The following is a 14821-nucleotide window of genomic DNA, read 5'->3' on the forward strand; positions in this document are numbered from 1 at the left end:
GTTCTCCTGTGATGTGTCATGGTTGCGCTCCGCTGCGCTGACGTCCCAGAAACGGATCCAGTGTGAATGGGCGCGAGCCGTCTGACGGAGCAAAACCGTGGCGCTGACGGACCGCGGCGCGCACGGAGTATGTGTGAGTATGTTGAAAATTGAAACAAAAATTCAAAAGGTATGTATATCAAAGTCTGTCATTTTTTAAGTAAGGACAACAAACATTAAAATATGTAATTTTTATCTTTTTTAGACTGTTTTTTTTTTTTACCTTGCTTTTATGTTTAGATAACAGTCTAAAGAAGATAAAAATTACATATTTTAATGTTTGGTGTCCTTACTTAAAAAATGACAGACTTTGATATACATACCTTTTGAATTTTTGTTTCAATTTTCAATTTCCGCCTAAACTACATGTGTGTTTAAGTGTGAAAAATTCAAAAATTGAAAATGGTATTGATAAAAACGAATTATTAATTGCATAATTGTAACTAATAACTATCTGTGAACACCCTGTCCAAATTTTGTGAAATTCTGATTCTGATTCCCAGAGATACATGTGATAAGGCAAGAGCTGTCCCTTTTGGAGAAGCCCTAATTTGACCTATTTTCGTTTTTTGGTAAGATGCATAAAACATCCAAAAAAAGTTATTTTGCAGTAAAATATTTTTATACAACTATCCGTTTCATAAACTAGGCATGGTGAAGTTATGAAAAAATATGGTTGTGCTTTGTTCTACCTCGGGTAGGGGTCTCTCAATTTTTAGGGGCCCAAGTTCCTCTACTAATGTGCCTAAACATGCACAGGACACTTGGAAAACACACTAAAGAGCATATAAAACCAGAAAAAGCATAATATGACCATTTTAAGTAAATATAAGTGGTCACATCATAAAGAGATGAACATTTCCTCCATACTGTTTCTTAAATGCACACACACTAACACAAACATATACACAAACGCACACGGTGCATGTTTTGAGGGGGCGGGGCAGCAGAGACGGTCTCGTGGGCGGGCGTGTAGCGTTGTGCGCAGGCGCAGCGTGTGGCCGCTGCTGCTGCTGCTGCTGCTGCTTGATGAAGAAGATGAGAGGGGAGCTGCAGGTACACAAACCTTTTCAACGGAGACCAAGCGGCTGAAAAGCTGTGAGAAGACCAACCAACAAAACACCGACATCTGCTCAGTCAGTCTGTGAATGTGGAGCCTTTCTTTGCCTTTTCGTTCGTTTTTTAACGAAGCCAAACAAATGAAGGAGTGACTTACAAAGTCCAGTTTCAAGAAAGAAGTTCACTAGTGAAGATGTCCAGATGGGTTTCGCTGCGATGGGTTTTGAGTTGAGGAACGCGTACCCTCTCTCAAGTCGTCCTGATTCCTTCTGTTGTTAAGGTAACAGGAAACTTAAAAAGACGTTTTTTGGGGGATGTTGTGAACGACACGTCGTCTGGGACAGAAGGAAGGACGGAAGAGAGAGGGGACCCACGGCTCCGGAGGGATTATGGCTCTCGCAACGTTTTCTCTCAGCCTCGTCACGCTGGTGCTTACAAACTTAAACCTGACAAGAGCCAACGACCGGCATGCGGTGTACTGGAACAGCTCCAACCTCCTGTAAGTTGCTTTTCCTTCCGTGGTTTTCTTGAAATTGACTTGCCTTTGTGTTTGTTGATGCGCACCTGTGCTGCTAACTTGCTTTAAAGACAGTGAGCATACAGCGGCGCGTTTCTTTTGTTCTTAACATGAAGCCTTTGAAGCACCGCCGAAACTCATAAAACCCCCTCAAACAATCAGTCATTTCCTCACTGACATCCATCACAAATGTCTCATTTATACCTAATTTAATCTCGTTAATATTTTGGAAAATGTCTGTTTCTTTTCCATTATTCATTCAGTTACAGTAACAGAGCTGTTTCTACAGTGTTCCCTCTTTCAGCCCTGCATGCAGAGTGCTTACCATATCAATATTTCATCTCTATCCCACATTTAGTCCATCTGCTGTTTCACGATAATGACTCATTTAAGCAGTCATCTTTTCATTTACCCTACTTTCACTTCTTCTGTTGTCCATCATCCTATTCTGCACTAATACATCACACACAGCTCAAACTTCCCTGAATCTGCTGGAGAATCCACATGTATACACATTATGTTGGCCACACATACATCCACACATTGATGTATTCACACACATAGGCTACCTGAGCCTACTCCACCTTCAACAGGAAGGCTGCTTAGCTCAGGTAAGCTTCCCCAGGCACCCCCCCCCCCCCCCAACCCCCCCTCACTCTCTCTACCTGTGAGCCATAAAGCCGGCTTGCTGTGGGGCAGAAATTGATGTGGATTCTCCTGCCTTTGTCTTCTCATTAGCCAACAGTGAATCCATCTTTCTCACATTCTTTTTATCTCCTCTCCTCACACAACCTCCCCCTCTTTGCCCGCACCCCCCCTCCTCTTCTTCTCTCTGTGTTCTTCCTCCTCTGTCCATTTGTATTCACCTCAGACGCGATTCCTCTCCTATCGCGTCTCTCTATCTCATACTTGGTTATTTTCTTCCTCCCTCTCTTATTTTTTCTGTCACCAGCCGGCCTGTCCCCCTCAATTCCCTGTTTTCTGCATCTCATTACCGCCCCCCCATCTGCTCCTGGTCCCTCATTCACCTCCAAGGCTCCACAGTTGAGGATTAGAATTACAAATTGTATAGAAGTTATTTGATTGTATGTGGGTGTTAAATATTTGAGGGTTTCCTCAAGGTAAAAGCTGATAGAAATGTCCAAGGTGGTGCTACAGCACTGACACTTCCTCATCATTATTAATGCATGAATAGCAGAGTCACATTCATTACTATTTCAGATTCATGACTATTAATTCCATAATTTTGACATGAATAGGAAAAGCATTCACTGAGAATTACTTGCATTTAAAAAATGATGGTGTTTTTACATGTTGTAATTAGTAATCCTATGTATCAATTTTAATTAGTCTTTAGTTTGCTATGTCTAAAATGATTTCACATCATAGTTAGTGTAAGGCAGTCATTTTCTAACACTTTTTGTGGCTTTAAACTGTCATCAATGTGTGGAAATAACAAATATGTCCTCACATTAATGAATTCAGAATATTGTGAGGCTGGGAGGGAAACGGAGAAAAGGGGTGAGCGAGCGAGAGAGAGAGAGACAAAGTGCAGGTGTGAGTCCTTCTGGTTGCTTGTGTGAAAACCTCTCCTCTATCCACAGCGAGATACAAATCTCTAAAATAATGCAAAAATTGACCCAGTTTGCAGGTAGCAGACAAATCCTCAGAGGCTACGGCAAGAATACTGATGGCCATCAAGCTTTAAAAAAAGGCCTCAGGCTCAGAGCCACTTTCTCCAGCACTCTGTCTACATGCATTGAGAGCCTCCAGAAGGGCCTCACTTGTTCAACAATGCAGCTCTCTCCCTCTTCCAGCGCAGGTTCTAGAGATTCAGAGCTCAGGAGGGGGAAATGAAGGCAGCCGTAGAGCCATAAACCGGAGGCCCTTAGGTGCAAAAAGTCTGGTTGAATTTTCAGTGTTTTGCCCTTGAGCACAACATTCGGCGCAGATGGTTACGGCACAGCTGCAAGAAACTGGATCACTTGGAATGCAAGCTGTTTGTCCCTTTGCCATGAACATTTTTGATAAGGCTCAGCTAAAAATGTCTTGATTTGGTCTATAATGAAGCAAAGGGCAGGTTACACATGATGTCATGGGGGGTTCTAGGCAGGGCCCAACAGGGGCCAGTGCCCCTGTAACACTGATCTATATATAACACATACACAGTATTTGACTCAACAACCAGACTCACAATCTAGTATTAAATACTGTTACTGAAACAAATATAAATCATGGTATTTTATGTTGTGGTATTTAATGATGTGAGCTATTATTTTCCATAATATATATATTTTTAAAGCAATCTTCTTTGTCTATTTTTCACCTGGGTTTAATGTTCCCCTCTGACAAAACAACTGGCCCCAGTTTGGCCCCCTCAGTAAAAGTGGTCTAGAACCACCACTGCATGATGTCCAATAATACCATGCTGTTTGATACTCTCTTTCCAGCTTTTCCAAGGTAAACAACATCAGGGGGGATATTATAGTTTCTCCCTCTGTCGCAGATAGTTACCAAGATGTCTCAATTATCATAACGCAAAGAAATGGCTCTGAGTTCTTTGATTACCGCACAAGTCCGTCACGATCGCACTACCCCCCCTATTAGAAAGTGTTGCTCTCTCTCAGCTTCCGCTCACAGCAGTGCGCCTGGCCAACTCGTTACAGATGTCCCCGCTAATGGCTGACTGAGGCAAGAAAAAAAAAAACACACACGCGCAGGCCATTAAATCATCTCGCATCTGAGGCCATCTGCCAATTAGAGGGGGGAGATGTGGAACATCTTGAGAGCACACGGGAGCAGCGGTGCACTGCGGTAGCCTCGCATACCCACAAGCAGCGTCCCATGCTCCTGCCACCTCCTCCCATCAGGTGTTTTGGCCTCAGCGGTTCCACAGGCCGAATCTCCGTAATTGGGCATCCCATGTCAGCATGATCAAAACAATGGCGCAGCTTCCATTCAGTCTCCCACTCTTCCCAGAAGTCAAACACGGTGTCTTTTTTTAATGCTAATAACTTAGCAGGGCACCAAAACACCAAAGTCTTTATGGTAAGAAATAGAAGGGAATTGGGTTTGAAAATGTGCTACAGATCTCTGTTTCCTCCTCTGCTTAGCAAGATGAAAGTCTCCATTTAATGATTGTGGCTGAGTTACAACTCTGCGTGTTTCATGTTACACATCATGACCCTGATTTGGACCTGAACTGTTACCCATCAGGCCCCTTAGACCTGATGGTGAAAAAAACAACACAATCCCCTGCACAAGGTATCCGGTGCTACAAAATAAATTATCACCTTGACAAATAGCTTCCCTGAGAGTTGGCGGTACAGAGAGGCCTGGTGATCAATGTTGAGTCGAGGTGCCGACTTACTCAACAGGCTCATTAACCGCCAGGTCCATCTGTGGGGGTGGGTAGAGCTGGAGGTGGGTCCCAGCTGGGCGATGGAGAACCCTGACACCCTACAGAGAGAAGTTGAAGATGTTTAGTCGCGGTAAAGGGAATCGTAACTTAGAATCAGACAAAAGGGAGGGTGGGTGGAGAAGGTGATGGATCAGGAGAAAACAGGAAATAGATAGAGGGAAAGAGGTTAATACAAAGTGTGGAGATGAATATATCTGTAGGGTGTAACGGAAGAAGAAAGCTTTGGAAATGTGGAAAGTGGAGCAGCCCTCAGCAGAAGATTGATTGAGTTTGCCAAAAGTCAGTACAGGTGAAAGAGAGCGCAGATTTCACCGGATATGGAAGTAAGGTTATTTGGCTGAAGGTGTTGTAGCCGCTGTTTTCTGAGGAGATGATACCCATGGGTGTTGATCCGTGCAAATGCGGACACAGCCTCGGTCATTCATGTGGACCGATGCTCAGAGACAAGAGCGCGGCCGCCATTCACCTGCGCAAACACTGTGAATACAGGAGACGAGAGGATTCGATACCTGATTACATGCACGTCCGTCTGCCTGCAGCTCTTTCTCCGGGCTGTCTCGCCAATTTTGCATACAAATGCGTCTTATTCACTGGCGTTCCAATTTATTCTTTCACATTCATTGTACCACATAAGCACCTCAAACACTATTTGAAAGCATATACTTTTTTCCCTATTGTGTCAAATAGAGTGAATAACACTGATTTGAAAAGGGAACATTTACATTGTGTTTGTTTTTGAATCAAGCATTTCTAATTAGGTATTTTTCTATCCAACCATTCAGGTTTTTAACTAACACTTATACTCTTCTATCTCTTAGACATCTAACAGATTGATGTAAAGCACTTTTAAATGGATAGCTGACTTGACAACCCCCTGGCTTCATTATGCTGTAGATGTGTGTCGGTGTCTCAAAGCTTATTGGTTTGCTGGGCTGTGTGCTGGCCAGTTTTAAATGAGTGGAATCTGTTCTGAGTCATATAAATGGACCGAGAAACACTGAAAGGATGTTTAATGCTTCATATGGATCCCAGAGTGGATGTGCCGATCAATACATTTATATGGTATGGGAAGGTGAATGGACCCTGGCCAAACAAAAACACAACAAGGTTGCTTTCTGGGCGGCAATCAATCTGGGTGCATCAGGTGATCAATGTCCAAATGCATTTTTAATTGGATTTCACAGTGTCAGTAAATCGCCATGAAGTATTCGGGGCTCAGCTCGGGGAAGCTCAGATCAAGTGTTGCCTTGGAACAGTGTGCCGGAGAATTGATTATTAAGGGCTTGTCAGTCACTGCTCCAGGGTTCATGCTCCACAGAGGCCTTAACTACAAGGCCTTGGTAGAGCAGCAGCGCCTCTTCAGAGAAGACAAAGGTTGAAAAAGCAAGCGGCTGTGCAAAAAAAAAAAGACAGATGCATTTGAGCAGGACTGTGAGGCATAAACAAACTAAGTTATTCCTCCACAGGATAAAAAAAAATCACCAAAGCATTGAATAGATATTACTTGCTTAAAGGTCCCATATTATGCTTTATCTGGTTTTATATGCTCTTTAGTGTGTTTTCCAAGTGTCCTGTGCATGTTTAGGCACATCTATGTGCAAAAATTCAAAGTCAGTGGAAACGCGGCTTCTCCTACCTCCTCCTGTTAGCTGTAGCATTAGCTGCATGTAACGCTCGGTTCTAGCCCCCCTTGATAAAAATGTGTCAGTCTGACGTCATTGTCAGTGTGAGATCACTGATCTAAGCCCATTGGCTCGTTGTGGCAAGCCCAGCAGCTCATGTTGCACGCCCATTAACTTCTGTAGCACGCCCACGATATGCCGTAGCCTGCGGTAGCACATTAGTGCTAAGGTGCTAATGTTTATGCTCCCCTCGGACGGAGCCAGTGGCTGCATTCCCAATATGGTAAAAGAGGTGGGACATTTCCGAGAACCGTGCTGAGCAACTGACCAATAACGACAGAGCGGATCGGCAGACCAATCAGAGCAGACTTGGCCCACGTGGGGTCTAACAGTGTGGGCTCAGCAGAGTATAGCTGACGGACTCAGAGTGTAGAGGGAGCAAGGAGGAGCAGTACATGAAAACAGACACTTTTTTCAAACTTTATCTTTTGTGAACGTACAAAAGTAGGTACATAGATTAAATATACGAACCCCAAAAATGGCATAATATGGGCTCTTTAACATATTTAAAGGTTCCTTGAGAAAATCAGTATGCAGTAATTCAGTATGTGTGTATATACTACATATATATATATATATATATATATAAAATCACTTCTAATCTGTTTAACACATAAATAGCTGGTTGAAGCAGATGGCTGTCCACCAATGAGTCTAGTTCTGCTCATGGTCTCTACCTGTAAATGTAAGTTTTCCTGTGCCACCGTTGCTAAAATCCAAATTTGAGTAATAAAGTTGGATCTTTGCAAATAGTATTACAAAGAGTAACAACTAGAATTGCTATATATGGGTAGTCTCTTGGGATACATTTTTATTGTGATTCAAAACCAAAATTTTGTAATAATTTCTTTCGATCAGGCTAAGCAAAGACAATGTTTATTAGGGTGGATGTTTTTATTGATCCTCACACTCAAACTTGCTGGGAATGATTGAAAATAGTGTTGCTCTTAGTAATTACAGTCTAGTTAATGTGATAAATTAAAGGGCGGGGGGAATTAATGGTGGTCAGTAAACTGGTTTCAATATCGTCCCAGGTATTATTCTCTGACAAGTTATGGATCTTTGCAATACCGTCATTACTGGTTTAAACACAAGCGTTTGATTTTAGTTAATTCATCCAGGCAATACTGATGCTACTGATGTGATTTGAGACGGACTAAACTAAAGCACAGATTGAGTCCCGGTCTTCTCCATGTTTCACTATAAGGCTTAGCAAAGCCAGGCAGCCCTACACATTGATATGTTTTTACTTCATCTCCACTACAACAGGTATGCCTGCTTAAGCCTGGCTCTCACTGTGCGATTTTTCCCCGATTGTATAAAAGTCGAAACTAAGTCGAAAACTACATTCCTCCCTTGTCTCTCGTGATTATATTGTGGTCACACACAACTTCTGCCCGACCCTTTTCATGACGTAATCGTCACGATTTTAAATTCTAAATATCAAACATGTTTGAAATAAATCGGGGCGTCCCCGACGATCGCCGGGCAGATTGGGGACGTTAAGATTGGATCTTTGTACTGCTCACACTACAAGATAATCTGAGCAAATAATCGGGTCCGAGCAGGCTTGAGTCGGGAGAGACCCTGAGATTGTCGGGAAAATAGAATCAGAGCTCAAATCGGCCTGATTATCCTGCAGTGTGAGCCAGGCTTTAGAGGTGTGTTTTTACTGATGACTCTCTTAAGTCCAGAATGAGTAAAAAAATCTTGCTGTAGCTTTGACTCATGCAGTCCCTGTAAATTATTGATAATCTCCACTCAGTGTATCAACCTGGAATTTGACAAACAAAATATGAGAAAACTTTTACTAGTCTGTCAATTTGAAGCCTCCCAAAATGGTTGGTGTTATTTTTTTGTATTCTTCCTGGTCCCTATGGAGGTCTCAGGCCCCCCAAAGCCTCCTCAGCTTCATTATTAGGAGGAATTGGCAGGTTTGTTGGGCCATTATAGCCTGTTCATGCGATCTGATGAGAAAGTGTCATGGGACTCGTCTAGAGCTACCCCAGGTGAGGGGGATAAAAAAAAAAAGGAAACATAGTTAGGGACTTCAGACTCCATCAAAGCCATTAGCATTCCTTGCGCTCCAAGGTTATAAAAACTGCATTTAACTGGCAGTAGGAACCCACAGGAGATAGTCTGATCCCAGACAGGTAGAACCAATTTCAGACTCAATGATTTGAATGCAAATGCTTTACAAAGAGGGCTTTCCTACTTCCGACTGGCAGATCCACAGTACATTAGACTGGGAGACTGCACCACCATGCCCGTTACCCACTGGGAAATTACACTGCTGCTATGATGGAAATGGCTGCAATGTTGGAAAAAAGATCAAAGCTGTTGATAGTTGGACGGTCACTGGCTGGAGTTTGATTATTTGGGAAATGGGCCTTGTTACGCTACATTGCCTGGAAAACGATATGGCAGCCGCAGCAGTTGCTCAAAATAATTTGTTTTGTTATTGAAGCAGAAGGCCTCTTCTGAGGTATGGCAATTGAGGCCGTATTTCTCACCGACCGGCGCCCTCAGAGTTATCAGTGTCCCTTCATAAAGAAGGCAGCGAGTGAGGACACAGGTTTGTGCTCTGTCATATCTTGTTCTCTGTTCGTTCCCTTCAGGTCGTGAGCCGTGACAGGTCTTCCCTCTAATGCTCTCGGGTGCTTAACAACAGCGGTTTTTACGGGAAGTGGAAACTGTCCTCACAGCTTAGTGGATGATACGGCTCGAGTTTTCCTTTCATGTGAGGCCAATTTCGAATATGGGCAACGTAATAATTAGGTATTCTGTTATAATTGAGATTTTTCCTTTTGAAGATGTAATTATACCAAGGTCTGAGACCCTTTGGCAGCAGTCATCTCTGTAATGAGAATATTTGAAGAAAATTGAAATCTCTCTCTAGTGCTCTGTGCATCCAGAATGACAAAAAGTAATTTGACCCTTCAGTCGCAGCAGCTACCACCTCAGTGGTTTAATGTATCCCTTTTATATTGTTAGAGGGAACATTTAAATCAGTGCATCTTCAAGTGAAACTGCTCTATTACAAATATGATAGCAGAGTCTTTAGAGCTTGAAGGTGTGATGTAAGTGGATGGGATGGGAATCTACCTTCTGGCAAAGGAAATAAAGTCACATTAATGTGAGAAAGCTGGAGGGCTGTGTGGCACAACATTTTCGTTTGCAGATATAGATGCTCTGCCTTGTGAAGTAGATACACAGAGTCGTGGAAGAGAGCCTGAAGCTGTTGTTAACTGTGCAATATGACCTGTGCACACAAGCCATTACAAAGGGTTTGAGGCAGGATTGTCTGGGAGGAGGTCAAATGGCCCATTACTACTTTTCTATGGAGTCAGGGCTTGATATAAGAAGGACTTTAAACAGTACTGTGAACGTGAAACTTGGTTAGTTCTTTCAAATTATAAAATCAGTTTAAAGAAAGGACACTCCCCTTTCTTACCACTGAACTTTTCCAGTGACAAAAATTGTGTCCTGTTTTTAGCTCTCCCCTTTCGATGATTGGCTAACTTTTTCTTTGCTTGCATTAGCTAACATAGACAGACCAATAGAAGAAATTAGCCTGCCAATGCCAGACCAATTTGCAAATACAAGTTAGTGTTGATCTTCTCTGCTCATGTTTAGTTTCCATGGTTACAGACCAAGTTGCTCTAGATGGTAGAAACCAATCAGAGCATTCAAGCAAATGATGTAACTTTTTGCTACTGAGATACAAGGTCAGGGGTGGGCAACTGGCGGCCCGGGGGCCACATGCGGCCCCCATCAACCCTCAATGTGGCCCCATGTCAATTTTTACATATCAATTAATTGGAAACATGAAGAAAACATGACAAAATCTGCCATAAAATCATGAAAACCAGAAATATGTCCATAATAATATTTGATCACTGGTATATGTTGAGTTAAATTTGAGACATAATTGACTGTAATTGTTTTTGTATACTACAACTTGGCCCCTTGGCAGTGAGAATTAAATGAATGTGGCCCTTGCTGTGACCAAAGTTGCTCATCCCTGTCCTAGGTCAAACATCTAATTTATATTTTAGGTCAACATGTGTTTGGCTTTTAAAGCCAACAGTTACCATTTGTATGTAGTTACTGTACCGCTGTCAAACTTGTTTAATACTGATGGGACAGCACAGTCAGGATGTTCCAGTGAAGGATGTTAAACAACACTATTGATGACCTCTAGAATTAAAATGAGAGATTTTGACTGTTGTTTACTTTATAATAGAGTTAACTGTTGGTCAATCCTGGACTTCTATTTGTAGCTACATAGATAGAAAAGGAAGTGGGCAGACGATTAATGGCCTGATTTATCACTCTATTAGTCTCGTTGAACTGTAAAGATGCACAACACAACATTTTAAAAATCAAAGCAGTACAGGGGGCTTTTGCACCTCAAACACTGGCTTGTGAAGCATGTATAGGTATCAGTGAACCGGTTTGTTTTCTCAATTGCCTAATTTTCAGAATAAATGTCATTACAGCTTTTTAAAGTCCACACAAAAAGCAGCCTGCTTACAGCTTTGATTCAGCTGTTTTTTTTTCTTCATTGATTTCATCGGGGGGCAACTGAAAGCAGGAACGATTTGGTGATCCAACATTTTGTGCTTTTATAGGAGGCAGTGCTGCCTGCAGAGGCTCAAACACTGAATAGTTAGAACAAAGTCAGCAGATCAGAGTATACACCTCAGTCAGTGGCATCACACTCTTTTCTTCCCTTCCATATTTTTTTATCTTTAGCCTCATCATTTAATCAGGTCTCGTGTAGGTGTTCATCAAAAAATCTATTTAGAATTAATTTGCCACCTTGATGTGTAAATTCAGTTATGGTTAATACATGAGCCATACGCATAATCCTGTCTCTCTACTCACACACGTGCACGTTTTTTTTCTCAGTCATTGAATTACACGGACAATACGTGAATCCTCTTGCACTACTGGAATCCTCCATCGGTGGGTGTGGGGATTCCTTCCCCCCCTCCTCTCCCCATGGCCTCCTCTTTTGGATCAGTGTGTGTTATTGGTAAGCTCTCTACTGTGCAGTCTTTGATTTGCATTTGTAACAGCTTTGGTGGTAAGTTTCTGCTTTTTAATCGCTAAATTTTGAGCGCTTGACTATTAATGTCTGGATTATAACAGCAAAGCAGAGCCAGTAACCTACCTGTTTAACATCCTCCATGTAAGAACTGTGCAAATTCTCCTCTTGGCCATGTTCACGATCCATCAATGCTTTGTTCTGAAGGTATTTATTTGGTTTGTTCAGCTGCTTTTTGCTAGCTTTGGGCTATTTACAGCAGGCATCTGTGTGTTGGAGGTGTTGCCACGACCAGTTTGGTGTTGAGGCCACATCTCTGGCATGCACTCTGTACAGTATTGGTTAGGAAAATGGAGTTTTCTTTCTCATAGTAGTAACCTTTGTAACACTGTGTGGGACTGATCCTCGTCCAGCATAGTGTGTAAAACTGGGAGACTCACAGCCCAGATCCCCACCATGCTGTGTGTGGGTGTATAGAATATCAATGTCTTGCTGAGCCCGCTCACTAATTGTGTGTGTGTGTGTGTGTGTGTGTGTGTGTGTGTGTGTGTGTGTGTGTGTGTGTGTGTGTGTGTGTGTGTGTGTGTGTGTGTGTGTGTGTGTGTGTGTGTGTGTGTGTGTGTGTGTGTGTGTGTGTGTGTGTGTGTGTGTGTGTGTGTGTGTGTGTGTGTGTGTGTCTCTATCAGGTTGCATTTAAGGTGTTTTCATGTCTCATTGTTTGTCTGGGTTACTTGTTTGCATACATGCTCGTTTGATTGTTGAAAGCGGGCTAATGATTGTGTCTCGGCCTTCTCCGACTCCCTTCCTCGCGCTCTCACGCCGGTGTTTCCTCTCATTTGCTTCCCAGAGCAGCATCCCTCTCTGTCTTCCTGCCGTGTTCTTTGATGTGGATTTTTTTTGGGGTTTTTTTTTTTTTGCTCAGCCCTTCTGTTTCTGCTCGGCTCTCACCTTGTGTGGAGTCAATGGGAAGTCCCCAAAGAGCGCTTCACTCGACCGCATTGCTGTGCGTGGGAGGAGAGTGGGCACTATACCGCCCGTTTCCCTCCCTTTGATTTTTTCTCTATTGCTATTGAGAGACTGAATTACATACATTGTGTCATTATTTAGAAATCCTTTGCCCCACTTAACATGCAGTTGTCTCTCCTGCACTGTTGTCTTTTCTCTGCAGTGTGTGTGTGTGTGTGTGTGTGTGTGTGTGTGTGTGTGTGTGTGTGTGTGTGTGTGTGTGTGTGTGTGTGTGTGTGTGTGTGTGTGTGTGTGTGTGTGTGTGTGTGTGTGTGTGTGTGTGTGTGTGTGTGTGTGTCTTCCAGTGTAGCATGAGATGTACGTACAGTAAGAGATAGATGGTGATGATAAATAGATTTGCTTTTGCAGCACTTAAAGGGATTCTGTGCCACTTCCCAGGAGGAAGAGGAAAAGAAAGTGGTAGAGAAAGTTACGACAAAAAATAACCAAAAGGGAGAGGAAGAAGAAAGTCAGGTTGGGGGAGGGAAGATAGAGGAGGGAGATAGAAGGCAGTGCAGAGATGTAAAGGCTGGGAAAAGAGTGGAAGTGGGGATATAGGGGAGCAGGAGGAGGAGGGGGTGATCGTATGTAGTGTAGACGAAGAGTCTGTATTGAGAATATTAATGGCGTGTCAGGAAGTGGAGTATCTTTAAAGACCTCAACCTTTCCTCTGGTGCTCATGCGTACCGAGTGCAAAACGAGCAGCTTGGATGCAGTGCTGCAACACCAGGAAAGAGAACTGCATCAATGGCAGAATTTTACACATTTACATACAAATATTACCAAAGAGTTGTACCTGCAAGAAATGCACCAAACACAACAGCTGCAGAGGGAATTCAATTGAGAAAGTAACACTCCAAATATCACATTTGTTGGATGTTTTTCACCACTTCACAACAGCATTTCTGGGCATTTGTTTGGCAAGATAGAACATGTTTATTAGAGGTGACATGTTTGTTTTCCTCTCATTATCAGAACCAGTTTGCCTGGAGGTACAGATCTGAACCGCAACACCTGCTCCACTCGCTGTTACAGCAAACATTTACTCTATCTGTCTCTCTCTCCATCTATCTATCTATCTATCTATCTATTTATCTATCTATCTATCCTCTTTTTTGTCCCCATCACTTTACACTCCCCCTCCATTTCTCGCTCACTCAATGCATCGTCTTTCTGTATTTTGAACACATATTCATGTGCACTCACCGATTTTGGAGTTGCAGCTGTGTCAGGACTCTGAAATCCCTCCCAGCACCTGTCACTGGTGAATCTACAGTGAGAGAGCAGCATAGAGCGAGCTGCAGGTGTGTGTGTGAGGGAAGGAATCGAGCGGAGAGAGAGAGAGAGAAAGTGAAGTGGCACACATTTGCAACATGATGCAATGAAGAAACACAGCGTCTTTGGTAGAGCCTGTGTCACAGGTGACAGTCAGTGACAGGGCCGAGAGCAGAGCTGTCACGGAGGCAGGAGCCACAGAGAGGAGGAAGCAGGAGAAATGCATATGCTATTCCACATATAGCAAATGACAGAGAGATGCAAAGGGAGGGTACAAGCATTACAGCGTGGTGGCAGCAAGAACAACAGCTGAGCACATTGTTAAGAGCTAAATGATGTAGTGTAAGGAATAAAACATACAGCCTGTGGTCGTTGTTTATGATGAGAAAAGCAAGTGTGACGCACGGTGACAGCACAAGATTGATTTCTTGTGTGCAAATTGGTCTAATATCAGGAGGTTTATTCCCTGGGAACCCTGCCTGCCATTAAAAACATTGTGGGTAGTGATTGAAAAAAGACACATACTATAGATAATCAAATTCACATCTCTGGTGGTTATTTTTTCATTTGATCTGCGCTAATGTAAATTGGAATGTCAAGCTCTCCAGCTCCACTTTCTGTCAACATAAATCCTGCCCTGCTGAGAGAAAGTTTACTTGTAGCATTGTCGCGGCTTCCTTATATCGTTAATAACGTCTGCCTTGGCATTTGCAATTCATAAAGCAGGTTGTAATCCCTAATTAGCAGGCTTTAATTTCCCTAACGGGAAT

General features: G+C 42.9%; 1 protein-coding gene across 2 annotated transcripts in view; it reads left to right on the top strand.

Annotated features, from left to right (window-relative positions):
• The first annotated feature begins 1027 nt into the window (after positions 1 to 1027).
• Positions 1028 to 14821, top strand: part of efna3a (ephrin-A3a) — a 72008-nt gene continuing 58214 nt past the window's right edge. The window contains exons 1-2 of one of the 2 annotated variants that reach the window (XM_065948260.1): positions 1028 to 1597; positions 11633 to 11759. In XM_065948260.1, coding sequence (XP_065804332.1) covers positions 1567 to 1597; positions 11633 to 11759 — 158 coding nt within the window. In that variant the 5' untranslated portion in view covers positions 1028 to 1566. The remainder of the gene's footprint in view (positions 1598 to 11632; positions 11760 to 14821) is intronic. The other variant, XM_065948261.1, reaches the window with a different exon arrangement.

Source organism: Labrus bergylta, chromosome 19, assembly GCF_963930695.1.
Source record: "Labrus bergylta chromosome 19, fLabBer1.1, whole genome shotgun sequence".
Lineage (NCBI taxonomy): Eukaryota > Metazoa > Chordata > Actinopteri > Labriformes > Labridae > Labrus > Labrus bergylta.